Source organism: Triturus cristatus, chromosome 7 (genome assembly GCF_964204655.1).
Source record: "Triturus cristatus chromosome 7, aTriCri1.1, whole genome shotgun sequence".
NCBI classification, from domain to species: Eukaryota; Metazoa; Chordata; class Amphibia; order Caudata; family Salamandridae; genus Triturus; species Triturus cristatus.
Genome location: NC_140590.1, coordinates 1,696,346,359 through 1,696,361,896, shown reverse-complemented (window position 1 = coordinate 1,696,361,896; position 15,538 = coordinate 1,696,346,359). Strand labels below are relative to the sequence as shown.

At 51.1% G+C, this 15,538-nt stretch overlaps 1 protein-coding gene across 1 annotated transcript in view; it reads left to right on the top strand.

The window, feature by feature from the left end:
• Window positions 1–15,538, top strand: part of AICDA (activation induced cytidine deaminase) — a 50,954-nt gene that overhangs the window by 29,266 nt on the left and 6,150 nt on the right. Inside the window, exons 2-3 of the mRNA XM_085614624.1 lie at window positions 3,149–3,567; window positions 4,531–4,646. Coding sequence (XP_085470750.1) covers window positions 3,149–3,567; window positions 4,531–4,646 — 535 coding nt within the window. The remainder of the gene's footprint in view (window positions 1–3,148; window positions 3,568–4,530; window positions 4,647–15,538) is intronic.

Below are 15,538 nucleotides of genomic sequence, written 5' to 3'. Positions count from 1 at the left end.
TCTATACACCCCTTTCTCCGTCATCTCTTTGATGCTGGTTAAAATCGGACAGGATTCATCAGCTTCATGTAAACTACACTTGCTCTTAGATTGGAACACACACATACATATGTGTATATACACACACATATATGTATTTATATGTGTGTGTATATATATATATATATATTCACTGAAGAAACCATAGGTTTCACACATGTTATAGTTAGCTGAACATTTCATTCGTAAAAAACCACTGAAATTCCCCCGTTATAGTTAGTTCAGCTAGTGGAGAAGTGTGGCTCACTGGTTAGAGTAGGCAGACCTGGAAGCAGAGGTCAGCCCGGGACCAGGGTTCAATTCCTGGCTCGGCTGGGTCTTGAGTCCGTAAATTGTCCATGGACTCGATAATTCTCGCTCCAGTGCATACTCGATTCATGGGTTCACACTCTGCGACTCTGGGCAATAGCTTGCTTGATCTCCACAATGGCCCCTTGCGGCGGGATGCCTGGCTTTCACCTTGTGGATGCCCTGCTGGGTTATCTCACAGGGGAATACCAGGACGGGTTCCCTAAGCAAGCGCTTAGAGACCGGTTGGTGATTTGCGCTATATAAATATATTTACATTTATAACTCGCGCGACCGCCACTCTATCACAAGGCTGATGTCATCAGTGATGTCATCAGTGATGTCATTTGAGATGTCATCAGTGATGTCATGAGTGATGTCACTGACCATGTCATGAGTGATGGAATATCTGACGTCATCAGCAGTGGATTGCGGTCGCGCGAGTTATAGGTAGCTGAACTAACTATAACGGGGGAATTTCAATGGTTTTTTACGAGTGAAATGTCCAGCTAACTATAATATGTGTTAAACCTATGTTTTTTTCAGTGAATTTGCAAGGTTTTTTAAATGCTAATTCCTAACTATAACGTGTGTGAAACCTATGGTTGTTTAAGTGAATTTGCAAGGTTTTTTAAATGCTAATTTACAACTATAACGTGTGTGAAACCTATGGGTTTTTTAGTGAATTTGTAAGGTTTTTTAAATGCTAATTTATGTATGTATTATTATATTTTTTATATATTTATTTTACAATAAACTACCTATGTATATAATTATAGATTGACTGTATCCTGTAATATGGAATGGCCCAGCTCTTTTTTTTTTAATTTGGATAAAGTTGAACAGCATCATCTTCTATAAACTTATAAACAGTTTAAAATGTTATTTTTTTTTTTTAAGGGTTTTTCACGGTGCGCGCACAGTGCGCGCACCCCGCGATTTTTTGAAAAAAAATAAAATGTTTTTTTCTCCCTTCGGGGTCCTTCAGGGACCCACTGACAAAGGCTAGGGGGTCAGGAACTCTCTACCCTGCCCCCTTTTCACGTTCTCCACCTTTCTTTTTCACTGTCACACACAAAATGGCGTCCGACACTTCCTGATTTCGACCGATTCGAATGTTGACTGACATGTAACCACCAATCAGAATTACGCTCGCGGACATTTGGTGCGCGCACCGTGCGCGCACGGTGCGCGCACCCCGCGATTTTTTGAAAAAAAATAAAATGTTTTTTTCACCCTTCGGGGTCCTTCAGGGACCCCCTGACAAAGGCTAGGGGGTAAGGAACCCTCTACCCTGCCCCCTTTTCACGTTCTCCACCTTTCTTTTTCACTGTCACACACAAAATGGCGTCCGACACTTCCTGATTTCGACCGATTTGAATGTTGACTGACATCTAACCACCAATCAGAATTACGCTCGCGGACATTATGGTGCGCGCACCGTGCGCGCATATAGATATTTATGTACTTTTAACTGCAATTTTCTCAGGAACTACTGAACAGATTGACACCATATATGCAAAAGGCACATGCCTGACCTGAGGACTACCTCTTTGCCAAATTTCAAGTAATTCTGTTCAGCCGTTCGGGCTGTACCTTCGACTAAAGGTCCTATGAGAAAATGCATGGGGAAAACACATTTTGGGACCCCCCTTTTTCTCAGCCCCCGCTTGACGAATCACCCCGAGACTTTCAGGGTAGGAGCTGAGCGGAGCACCCCATTAGTTTTGAAAATTTCACGAAGATAAGTCAACCGGCGCCAAAGTTATTCAAAATAGAATTTTCAGATTTCCTATGGGAACTCGGTCCTAACTATAACTATCTACTGGCGACCGCCAGTAGATAATATATATATATATATGCGCGCACGGTGAAGAACCTGAAAAAAAAATATTAATAAATACATAACTTAGCATTTTAGGAATTAGCATTTAAAAAACCTTGCAAATTCACTTAAAAAACCATAGGTTTCACACATGTTATAGTTAGCTGGACATTTCCCTCGTAAAAAACCAATGAAATTCCCCCGTTATAATTAGTGCAGGCAACTATAACTCACGCGACCGCAATCCTCTGCTGATGACGTCAGATATTACATCACTGATTAAATATGTGTCTTTCTGAAAAATAAATATTTGTAATATATGTATAGCTAAAGATTAATGGAAGAAGACATGGGTAAATAGGTGTCTAAATACAGTGATGTAATATCTGACGTCATCAGCAGAGGATTGCGGTCGCGTGAGTTATAGTTGCCTGCACTAACTATAACGGGGGAATTTCATTGGTTTTTTACGAGGGAAATGTCCAGCTAACTATAACATGTGTGACACCTACGGTTTTTTAAGTGAATATATATATATATATATATATATATATATATATATATATATATATATATATATATATATATATATATATATATACCTCTTCGATGACCCTTCTCCATGGGCTGCAAATGAGGCTCACATCACACTAGGGAATTATCTTCTTCTCAATTTGTCAAAAAAAAAATTATAATAATATATGTGGGATCGAAACACGTCATGCTGGTGATGTGGTGCAAGGGAGCAGAATAAACTTTGTTGCACGTACCTGTGGTCCGTCGTCCGTTCTTGAAAAGCCGAGAGAAGAAACGGCGCAAGGAGTTTGATGTATATATAAGTAGTTACATCACATAATGCGTTTTCAAATACCACACTGTAAAACAATGCTTTGCAAGCGACAATGCGTCATACAAAGTTATGGAAAAGACATGGTTTATTACAACATGCGCTGTAACAACTGATTTTCCTCTCCCACATTCCCTCTCTCTCCCCAGCATACTAATGAAGAAAACGAAGTTCCTGTATCACTACAAGAACATGCGCTGGGCTCGTGGCCGCCATGAGACCTACCTGTGCTACATCATCAAGGTGCGGGACAGTGCCACCTCCTGCTCAATGGACTTTGGCTACCTCCGCAACAGGTTAGGCTGCCATGTTGAGCTGCTTTTCCTGCGCTACATTGTGGGCTGGAAGATGGACCCCCATCGATGCTACCGCATTACCTGGTTCACTTCCTGGAGTCCCTGCTACGACTGCGCTCGGCACACCGCCGACTTCTTGCAGGAGCACCCCAACCTGCGCCTTCGCATCTTCACCTCTCGCCTCTACTTCTGCGAGGAAAAAAATGCTGAGCCTGAAGGACTGCGACGCCTGCACCAGGCTGGGGTACAGCTGGGGGTCATGACCTTCAAAGGTAAGGCAGACTGTGGTCAGAAGAAGTCATTTAAGTTCAGGTGTAACTGGGTGTGTTTACCTTTAAGGCTGAAAGAGATTGTGGTCAGAAGTGGTACTTTATGGAATGTCCAACTGGGCGTTACATCCTTCTAAGGCAGCGGTCTTCAGATTTCTTAATGCTGTGCCCCCCCCACCCCGGTAAAAAAAATATCCTGAGGCCCCCCTCAATTTTTTCACAATTATTCTGCTAAATTGGCAATGTTTAAATATGTCTAAACATATTTAAACATTGCAGTTAAGCTCTGTTACCCCTTTTTACACATACTCTCTGTCAGAATATAAAAGACAAAAGTGGTTAGTGATGGCCCATTAAAAAGTGGCTTACTGCCGCTCATGTTTTTAACACTTAAAACAAAGCATGATGCTTCTCTTGGCCAGAGACTGGCACCTTCCCCCTCCCTCCCCCCGAGATCACTTAAGGCCCCACCAGGGGGGCCTGCCCCCAGTTTGAAGACCTCTGTTCTAAGACAAGGCAGACTAAGGTGAAAATAGGTCCTTTTAAGTCTAAGTCTAACTGGGGTCATGACCTTTAAAGGTAAGGCAGACTATGGTCAGAAAAGGTCATTTAAGTTCAGGTGTAACTGGGGGTGCTTACCTTCAAGGCTGAAAGAGATTGTGGTCAGAAGACGTCTTTTATGGAAGGTCTAACTGAGTGTCACATCCTTCTCAGGTGAGGCAGACTGGCCCTTTAAGTCTAAGTCTAACTGTGGTTCATGACCTTTAAAGGTAAGGTATACTATGGCCAGAAGAGGTCATTTAATTTCAGATGTTACTGGGAGTCCTTACCTTCTAAGGTGAGACAGACTGTGGTCAGAAGAGGTTCTTTAAGTCTAGGTCTAACTGGGCGTTATGCCTTAAAAGGAGAGGGGTGTGATGGAATTTGATTTTCAGAAGTTTTTGATTCTCCTTTTTCCCCTGTCAGATTACTTTTACTGCTGGAATACATTTGTGGAAACAAAGGAGAAGACCTTCAAGGCTTGGGAGGGGCTGCACGCAAATGCTGTACGTCTGTCCAGGAAGCTGCGCCGGATCCTTCAGGTGAGGGGTCCTTCCACTCATGATTGGCATGAAAATTTTCTGTACTCAAGCCAAAATAATTACTGGAGTGTTCCATGTGCATAAAAAAGCTAGCATTGGCAAAGCCAAAAAGTCTCACCTTTGGGACTTATTGGCTTTACCAATGGTTTATAGTGATGCTGTTCAGTATCCCTGATACAGTTCAGAATGGCTAAAGAGTAAATAAAAAGGCACTATGGTGCATTTGCTCACATCCTTTTGTATGCACACGCAACACACATGCACATATAGAAAATGATGCAGGTGCTTTGATCTTTTTATTAACTGATCGTAGTTGTATTGGGGCTGGGCCGGCTTTAGCGCTGGTGGCATCCAGTGCAACAGTGTTTGCTGGTACCCCACAATTCATGGTGGAGGTGGCGACCATCTCCACCACTGATTCCCTCACCACCACCTTTTAACAGTATCCCTCAAGTCTCTATATCCACTCTCTTTCAGATGCATTTAATTAGTTATATAGCATTAATCATACCAGTGTAAGGTGTCATGGCACTTTGCATTACACACACATTACACAGAGACAATGAATCATATGTGTGTAAATCAGCCGATAGGAAATGAGACTAAGACAGAGGACAACAAGGTGTAGGAGTGACATGTCATCCATACTGGTAGGCAGTAAAGTTCAAGAGACCTTGGTCTGGAAAAGAATTGAAAATGGAAAACCATAGTTTGGGATTCTCTTTAAGAATAAGAATCGGTGTCTACCCAAATGATGAACCCTTTTTACAGCATTTTTCTATGCTCTAATCTGTACTTTACAGTGTGCATGCAGTTCTTAGATAACAGTTAATAATTCACTGTTCTATTTTAGGATTTTAACTTATAAACTGAAAGTAACAAAAGGATGTCTCTTAGAAAATCAGTAACCCACAGACCTATTTACATTATATGCACTTTGTGATCTGCTTGGTACACATTCATTTCAGCAGGCCTATGAATCCTCTGTGCTATTTTATGATCAGTCAAAACCTCAACTAGAGAAAACTCTGATCTCTCTCCAGGAAGAACATTAATCACCGGAATTATCTTGAAATTGTTATTGTTGCCTGGAAATTTCTGGAGGCAAGGAATGCGTCAGCAGGTGTTTTTTAAACCAAAATAGACTTGTAAACATAGCGCCCCTTGAAGTCAGCACCCAGTGCGGTGGCACCAGTTGCACCTCCCTTGAGCCGGCCCTGTATTGGGAAGTGGGGGAAGCAACACAGAGGGATGAGATGGGGGAAGGAAGCTATTCTGGGGAAAGCAGAGCAACACATGGAGGCAGAAGCAATACAGAGGCCAGGGGCAGAAGCAACATGGAGGGCACCGGTGGAGGAAGCACTACAGTAGATGGTGGAGGGTAAACAGCACGGGTGATAGGGATGTGGAGTGCTGGAGGAAGAGAAGCACGTGCTAGAGAGATTTACGTGAAGCTGTTGGGGGAAATCACATCGACATGAAAGCAACATGGGGAGAACCATACGAGAGCGAGCACAATATTGAGGGACACAGGGGAGAATCACACAGGTGAGAGACAGCAACACAGAGTGCAGCGGGGTGGGAGGAGCAGTAAAGGACGGAGACGGCTGGAAAACGCAACACTCTTGTGGATTACTTAACCAAAAAAATAAAAAAAATTAGGGCTTTTCAGTGAGCAGTGCATGAACACAAGAAATGTGCCCATGCTTTATTGGAAGCACAAAGACAAGAAGAGGAAATACAGCCCACACAAGCTGATGAATAAAAAGCAAGCAAGGAAAGAGTGACAATGAGGCTAAACAATGGTAAGCCAGGGGGTGGGCTCGAAGCCCACTGTAAGCTTACTATAGGCCTTTTCACCAACAGCCAGCTTGCGCTGTTATGTGAGACCTAAAGAGGCACTTATTTTGGCAGCTTGCAGTTATTAAACTCCACCACTTCTGCATTACTTCACCTTATTAAACGCTGACACTACTCTTTTCCACCATATATCCCCTGGTAATCTGATATCACTCATTAGCAGTGGTAATATTACGCCCAACTTTGCATATTTCTTGAACACGCCTCCCCTCCAGCACCATAGTACCACCCTATGAAGGTCTGGCCCCTTTCTGTATTTTGGTGTTGTTCTGGATATAACTTACCAGCCATAACCAAATAAGACATAGGTGCATCATAAACTCTTGGGAGTTCCTTTCTCAGTTCCAGTACTCGTTTCCGGCAATGGAGACCAATCTGATCTGAGGTACTTTGGAGGTCTTTACTGGCTCTCAATGAAAGCGTTCATTCCCAGTGGTAACATGGACAGGAAGGGGGGCGGAGCTTGCCGGGGATCATGGCGGACGCGTGAGCGAGGAGCTCCCTGCACTATCCCTCTAACGATCCTTGCAAGTATCCTTAACAGCTGAGCTACCGGGCGAACTGACGAGGGGATCTCCTCTCGCACTCGACTGCCCCAACAGGGAGCTCCAGCGGTGATCGGCGGCGCCGAGAGGCGGCGGAACCGTGGACGGCGCTTTGACTGGCGTGCTGGGCCGCCATCCCCGCCCTATCCTGAGGACCTCGCCGGCGAGCGTCGCTTGACGTGCGGTTGCCTGCGAAGGGGTGGACCCGGTCAGCGGAGATCATCGACCGCGGGGCGAGGAGCAGGCGGAACTGAGGTGCGGACGCCCCCGGAGGGGGCTCGGGAGGTGCGTGCAATCACAGGAGGTGGGGGCTGGGCGGCACGGGGGTTCCCCCCCCCTCCCCGGCTGAGTCGCGCCCTTGACTGCCCGGCGGCGGAGATCCGCCGCGAGTGGACCCCCTGCGCTCCTGAGCCCATCAGCGATCCCTGCCTGGCGGTGTACCACGCGGGGGGGAGCCCTCACCCGGCAGCCACGCGAGGGAGGGGTGCACCTCTCGGAAGGCTGGAATCGGGCGGCGGAGCGGCCGCTGGACGACGGTGGACGGAGCGGTCCCCCCCCCCGCATCCGCGACTCGGCGAAGGCCGCGTCTTCTTCACTTGGACCCCGCTGCGGGCCCATCCAGATCCTCGGGGGGAGCGCCTCGGCTGGCACACCTTCCCGCGCTACATCCGCTACGGAGCTAGGCCGGCTCCGACATCGTGACTGTGCGAGCGCGGCTCCGGCCGCCAGGAGGCAGGGCAGTGGACTGCGGTGGACACCTGGAGGGCTGGCCCCCGGCGCCCTGGCTGTGGCCTGGCGGTGGGCTTCGGGAGTCTCGGTGGTGCGCTGGCACGGTCTGGGGTGCGCTAACGCCACCTGTCCTGCGTGTGGAGGCCTCGTTGTCGGCCGTGACCTGTTGTTGCCCCCGAGGTGCCAGCCCGGAGCCGGACAGCGGCAAAAGACGTGGAGATACGAGGAGCGCCCTGCGGTGGCGGTGAGTGCGACCCTTTGGGGGAGAAGGCTGGGCGGTGCCGCTGCGGGTCGACTCGAAATAGGTCCTGAGCGGAGAACTGGGACCGGACACGTGAAGTGGACCCGGGAGACCTGGTCCCCCTGCAGCCCGGTCACATTGGAGAGCCCAGCGGATTGCACATCGGCGGGGAGCGGCGGTACCCCCCCCCGGCCGGCCCTGTTGGGGGTTGCCTGTCGTGAGGGCCCCCGGACGGACACCGGGGCCTGCCCTGGAGTGGCGGGACGGTCGGGGACGCGGACCCTTGGAAGCGACATGGGCAAAGGCGACAAGACCCAGCCTAAACTGTCGTTTGACCCCCGCAAGACTAAGGGGCCCGATGTCGCGGCTCCGGCAGTGGCGGCCGGCGCAGCTACCCCGGAGAGCACTATGTGCGCGGACATTAAAGAAATGCTGGCGACCATGGAAAGGGGTCGCTGCAGGGAAGCCTGGCAGCGATAGGCACCAAGATTGATGCGCTTTCATATCGCATGGACCGCATGTCGGAGCGGGTGGACAAGAACGCGGAGCGGCTTGATGAGTCCGAGAAAAGAATAACGTAGGTGGAGGAGGCGCAGACGGAGTGGGACTCAGACCACAAGCAATTCAGTAAGCTGCTGCAGGTTACCCGGGACAAGTCGGAGGACTTAGAGGCCCGTTCGAGGAGGTCGAATATCCGCATAACGGGTGTGGCTGAGTCGACGCACACGGGGCGGATGGAACCCTTTGTGGAAAAACTGCTTCACACCCTGCTGGGTGAGGACGTATTCTCCCCCATGTTCGTTGTCGAGAGGGCCCATCGTTCGCTGGGCCCCCGTCCCAGGCCCGGCGCCCCTGCGCGACCCATTATAGCAAAGCTGCTGAACTATAGAGACAGAGACACTGCCCTCCGGATAGCTAGAGAAAAAGGGAAGCTGCAATTTGAAGGAATGGATATCTCCATTTACCCGGACTTCACGGCAAAGGTCCAAGAGGATCGGAGGCAGTTCGCACCCTATAAGAAACAGCTACGCGATCTGGGTTTGGACTATGCTATGCTGTACCCGGCGAGGCTTCGGATCAACAGGCAGGGCCATTCACACTTCTTCACGGACCCGGGAGAACTGCAGCGCACCCTGAAGGAGTGGACTAGGGGTCAGCGGAGTGGCCCGCGGGACCACACGGACCAAAGCGCTGATGCCAACGGTCTGGAGGGGCAGGATTAGACGACAGGCGGCGGCCTTCTCCTGCGGGCTGTCGCACGGCCTGAACCTGCGGACTCTGCGCAGGGGCGCCCGCTACCCTGAGAGTGGCCTGGCACCTGGACCTGTGTTTTGGTGGAGGAGGAGGCGACCGCTCCTGGGGACGGCGCGGCTGACGCTGGGTGAGATCTTTCTGGTTTGTGGAGGGTGCCCGAATATTACAACATTGGACTTGGGGGGGGCTCGGGTAGGGGGGTTAACTTGCACTTGCTGGCTACTGACGGTGCCGCCCTCAGGGGCTTAATCATTGAGGGGATCCCACTAGGGTGATCTCTTACCTTAGCTGTGAGGGTCAGTTTCCTGAACCTAACGGATACTGAACTGGATGTTTATACAGGGGCTCCCTTGGACAGACTGGCCTGTCTCCCTAGGTGGAGCACTATGCCCCTGCGGGGGGACGGTGGAGGACTCCCCCAGACCTATTGGACGAGGGACGATGCCAGCTCTAGCTGTACTGATGTGTGAGGGTAATGGTGCGGGGGCACGCCTGTGCAGTGGTCCGCCAAACGGTCAGGGTGGTGGATTCCCGTTGGCCTCTGCCCCAGCGCTGTTTAGCTCAGGTGGCCCCCTTGGGGGCAGGTTCGGTGAAGGTTTTATTTGCTTGTTGTGATCAGGGAAGGGGGGGTGGGATGGGGTCCTGTCTGGCCAGGTTGGGGGCGGTTGGCTGTGGGAGGGGGGTTGGGCAGTTAAGGGGTTGTTCAGGGGTCGGGGATTGGGAAACGCACGGTGCGCGGAGCGATACGTCTCTTGCTTTGTTCTTGCATGTCCGAGGTCTGCTGTTTGGCGATGTCTGGTGGGGGGGTCCCACGCTGGGTCACTGCCTGCGGAAGCTACGAAGTGTGACTGCAGGGATGCCTGAGCCTAGAGAGATGAATGACGACAGCGGCGAGGTGACCCTTAGAGCGCTGACGTGGAATGTTAGAGGATTGAATGATTTCCGCAAATTGAGGAAGGTGTTGAACTACTTCCATAGGCACCACATTGACCTGGCGCTCATACAGGAGTCCCAGCTCCCACTTACCAGTAAACTGTTGTCATCTAAGGGGCTGTCGGGTAACAGTTGGGCGGCGGGCTTTACCTCGCACTCTAGAGGGGTGATCACATGGGTAAACCCACGATCAAAATTGACGCTAAAGAAGCTGGCCGCGGACCCGGACGGGCGCTATTTGATTGCCCGGTGCGCCGGGAAAGGTCATGATCTCATTGTTGTCAATGTTTATGGTCCCAATTACGATACCCCAGAGTTCTATGCCGCGCTTGCTGCACAGTGCAGGCAATACGCGCACGCTCGCATGGTGTGGGGCGGTGACCTTAATTTCACGTTCAACCCAGACTTGGACCACTCCTCGGGGCGGGTCCGCCGTCCGGCGGCGGCCGCCTTGTATATGCAGGCGGAATTGACTAGACTAGACATGGTTGATGTCTGGAGGCACAGGAGCCCTGGGAGGGCGGGATATACCCATTACTCTGCATACCACGATGTGCATACCAGGATCGACTATTGGCTGGCATCCCGGACGCTTTTGGCGGTTGTCAGGGGGTGCGAGGTCCTACCACGTACTCTGTCAGACCACTCCCCCCTCCTTATGGTGCTGGCCTCCCCAGTCAAATGACTACCGCCGTTCACGTGGAGGATGCCGCCCTACTCCCTGTTGGACGAGGTGTTCCGGGGGGAATTAGCGGACGACATAGACACTTTCTTTGCGGCCAACCTGGGGTCTGTTCAGAGTTTTCAAACGGTGTGGGACTCGTTTAAGGCCTTTATTCGCGGCGTGGCTATGGCAAAGCACTCCGGTGTCCTTAAATCCATCCGGCGGCGCCTGGGGGCACTGGAGATGCAATTAGCACAGTTGGAGGAGCGGTATGGGAGGTCTATGGACCCCGAGGTGGCGGCCCAGATTCAGACGCTGGTATCAGAATACAATAGCGAAGCGGACAGGGAAGTGCAGCACATGGGCAAGTACGCCACGGCTCGTACCTATGGAGAGAGCGAACGCCCGGGCTCCCTACTAGCGGGGATACTCCGCAACACTAGGCGGCCCTTGGTCATTGATGAACTTGTGACTGGTTCCGGGAGGGTGATTACAGACGAGACCGGGATAGTAGAAGAATTCAGGGGCTATTATGCTGGCCTTTATACATCTCAGTCCTCCCAAATGGAAGAGGAAATAGACGACTACCTCAGCTACATAAAAATGCCTTTCTTGTCTAACTCACAGAGGGAATTTCTGGCGCTGCCTGTACAGAAGGATGAGATCTTGGAGGCTCTGGGGAGCATGAGGGCGGGTTCTGCCCCAGGTTCGGATGGGCTGACGGTGGCCTTTTACAAGGCCTTTCAGGATAAACTCCTCCCGCATCTCATGGCCCTCTTCGATGATATATGCCAGGAGGGCAGCATGCCCGACACGATGCGAGAGGCGCTGTTAGTAACCATTCTAAAGCCCGGGAGACCCTCGAACCTGTGCGGGTCATACAGGCCGCTTTCCCTGATCAACGTAGATGCCAAGCTGTACGCAAAGGTCCTTGCTACTCGCCTGGCGTTGCTGGTGCCAGAGCGGGTTTCATCCCATCCAGGAACCTTACATACAACATTCGTACGGTCCTTGGGGCCATGCAGCACGTGCGCCCGGGGGGTAAGGCCCTAGCTATCTTCCTCGACATGGAAAAGGCGTTCGACTCCGTGGAATGGCCCTTCATGGTGAGAGTCTCGAGGAAACTCGGGCTGGGAGAGCCCTTCCTGCAGATGGTGGGCGCACTGTATTTCTGACCTACTGCCAGGTTGCGTATAGGTGACAGAGTCACGGAAGCCTTTGAGATCTCCAGGGGGACCCGGCAGGGATGCCCCCTTTCCCCCCTCTTATATGCATTGGTGGCGGAACCGCTGGCGTGCGCAATGAGGGAGTATCACAAATTCGAGGGTATTAACTTCCCCTCCTATAGGATCTGCATTTCCACCTTCGCAGATGATACTCTGCTATACGTCCGCAACCCGGAGGAGAATCTCACTTCAGTCTTGAGAGAGGTGGTCCGGTTTGGGGGCCTGTCGGGCCTCAAGGTGAACTGGACCAAGTCGCTGGCATTTCCGCTGACTCCGGTCACGGAGCCGTTCCCTATGGAATACCCCCTACAGTGGACGACAGACTCAATCCGATACTTGGGGATCCGGCTCCACAAGGATCCAGAGGTCCTGCTCCGGGAAAACTACGGGGTGGCCTACTCCAACCTTGTCGATGATGTGGAGGTGTGGATTAAACTCCCCCTGTCGTTGATGGGCAGAGTGGCCATCATGAAAATGGTGGTCCTGCCGAGATTTTTGTTCCTCTTCCAAAACATTCCTATAGTGCTCTCTAGGGCCTTCTTTGCGCAGTTGACTCAGACCCTAGTTCGGCTGGCCTGGGGTGGTAAGCAAGCCCGAGTGCAGTGGAAGGTGCTGACGCTCCCTTATGAGATGGGCGGGCTTGGGGCCCCTGACCTGGAAAGGTATTACAGGGTAGCGCAGGCGGCCCACCTGCACACGTGGGTCCACGCCAACTCGGACATACCTCACATGCTGCTGGAGCGGCTGTTCGCGGATCCGCTCCCACTCCCGGCGACTGTGCTCCAGCCGGTGGACCGCCGGGTAGGAACGTTGGATTCTCTTAAGGCCACAAACCATGCGTGGCACGCGTTGCGGAGGGCGCAGGATCGTGACCTGCTGTATTCCCCACTGATGCGAGTGGAGTGGGCGATCTGGCTCCCCCCGCTGCGAGAAACAGGGATGAGGCAGGCGTTGGGCGCCTTGGGAGTCGTTAAGATGGCGGACCTGTTTCAGGACGGGGTGGTTAAGACATGGGAGCAGCTCGCCTCGACCCGACCTGGAGCTACTCTGCTCCAGCGCTTTCAATTCCACAGGGTCCGTAGCGCACTGTCGGCCCTGTTCTGGCCGGGAATGGAAGAACCCCCGGATATCCCGGAACTTACCTATGTTATCAAAACGGAGGCGCCGGACAAACTGGTAACGACCCTCAAAGAACTCGGGGATCAGCACCGGGCGCCCCAGTGTTCAGCGGCTCGGAGCGGCTGGCAGGCCGACCTCCAAATGGAAATAACGGACGAGATGTGGAAATATTGCTGCTCTAGCACCAAGAAGGTCTCTCTGAACGGTAGGCATAGACTGATACATTTTAAGTACCTGCAGCGGGTCTATTACACCCCTGAGAGACTGCACAGGTATGGGCTTCGCCCAACAGCAGAGTGCGAGCGCTGCCATTTCCCAGTAGCGGATTTCATACACATGGCCTGGCACTGCCCGGGTATAGCCCGGTTCTGGATGGGGGTGTTTCGGGAACTGAGCCAGATACTGGAAACTGACATACAGCCAAACCCAGCGCTGGCGTTGCTGGGCTATTCCAGGCCTCTCCCGCTGGCGCTGAGATGCCTGACGGACACGGCGCTGTTAGTGGCTCGGCGCGTTGTTGCGGCCTGTTGGATGAGGGGGCCGCTTCCCACCAAGAAACGATGGGCTAGGGACATGCTGTATTGCAGCACACAGGCGGAGACATATAGTGAATTGTTACCCCCGAAAAGCCGCCCCAAGAACTTCTGGGGGCTGTATAGAACATACCTGACCGCTGGGACTGCCGATTCGGCGAGCCAGGGGGAGACGCAGTGCGATGTACCCAATGCACACAGTGGGACGGAAGGGGGGGCAGTACAAGATCACGACCCTGTGGACGCACGACTGGACTAGACACTGGCGTGATAGTCTGGAGGCGTGCCTGTGCGTAGAAGGTGTGGCTGGGAACTGACCGGAGGTGCTGGGTATGCCCTATAAGTGGTCGGGCGGAAAGCAGCAGAGTATTGCAGGATTGTCGGTGATCTGAGTGTCGAGGGACGCAACAGTTGCTCACCGCCAGCTGCAGGGACTGTGGATAAGGTTGCAAGCGGATGTGAGAGGGATGAGACGACGTGCATGTGGTGGGCGGGGTGGGTGGGGGAGGGTGGGGGGGCGTTGGGATATGGTTACGGATACTCAGGGACTGGACCAGGATCGTAGGAGATGGTGGGCACTGGTAGGATTGCCTCACAGACAGGGCGGGCTACGGTGTGGTCTGGGGTCAGGTGCAGGCACTGTTTTTCAGAAGTAAAAGTGACGGGTTTACCACAAGTGAAGGTTCTCCTGAAATGCCGCCGGTCCTCCGGGATGTCGGCTGAATGGCTGTGTAAGCGATAACTGCACCCCCCCACCCCCCCCCCCCGCTGATCAGTGGGCCCAACTTATGGCTCCGTGACTTCACGGTGTATTGACTTGTCCGTTTTCCATTTATCAATAAAGGTTTTTGAAAATTAAAAAAAAAAAAAAAAAAAACATGGACAGGAAGGAGATCTGGGATCCAAAGAGTACTGTATAAGGTAGGCCTTTTCACTAATCCAAGACTAAATCATCAATAATACATTGAACAACAACTAAGGGAAGAGTTCACATTGCTCTTCTCGTGATGACCTCATGGGCACTCAGCCCAGTCCATCTACTTGGAGTACACCTCATGCTAAACCACACCAAGGGACCATCATTTGGCCAAGAAGTTGATGCACATACTTTTTCACAGGTTCCTTTCATCAGGCCATCTAAACGTTCCGTGATTCCCGATGCTTCTGGATATTAACTACAATAGAACTTCTGTTCAATGTTCAAATCAGTGAACAAGATCTTCAGAATTTCGTTCTTAAAATATCTACTTTTTTTCCGTCTCAATTGAAATTGGCAATCCAAGCCTTTGGATTACTCCCTCCATACCAATTTGACAACTGTCAGTGCATCACATCTTGGTGGCTATACCTCAATTCATTATGAAAATAAGCAAATAAATACTAAGACATACCTAGACCCATTACAAACTGGCATCTCTAAAAATCCACTAGCAGTCTTGTCAAAGGACCTATTTTTTCCCTATATGACTCATCTTCACACAAGTCCTTTTACCTACCTTTTTGAAATCAACATCAGCATAATTTGTTTGAATGCAAACATCATCTGGTGTGCAATAAATTACACAATTTAAGTTGCAAAAAAAGATCACAACGTAATAGATTTATTACACTTGTTTTACTAATGATAAAATCATGTTTATGTATAGCTGGAGCATTTTCTGACAACTTATTAGTCACCTGTTTATTTGAAAAGCCTACTACTTGGATTGCTTTTCCCAAGAGGGGGTAGGTATGAAACATCCAATGATCTACCTGTGGAATGGGCATGACCTGTTCCATTCAAAAAAG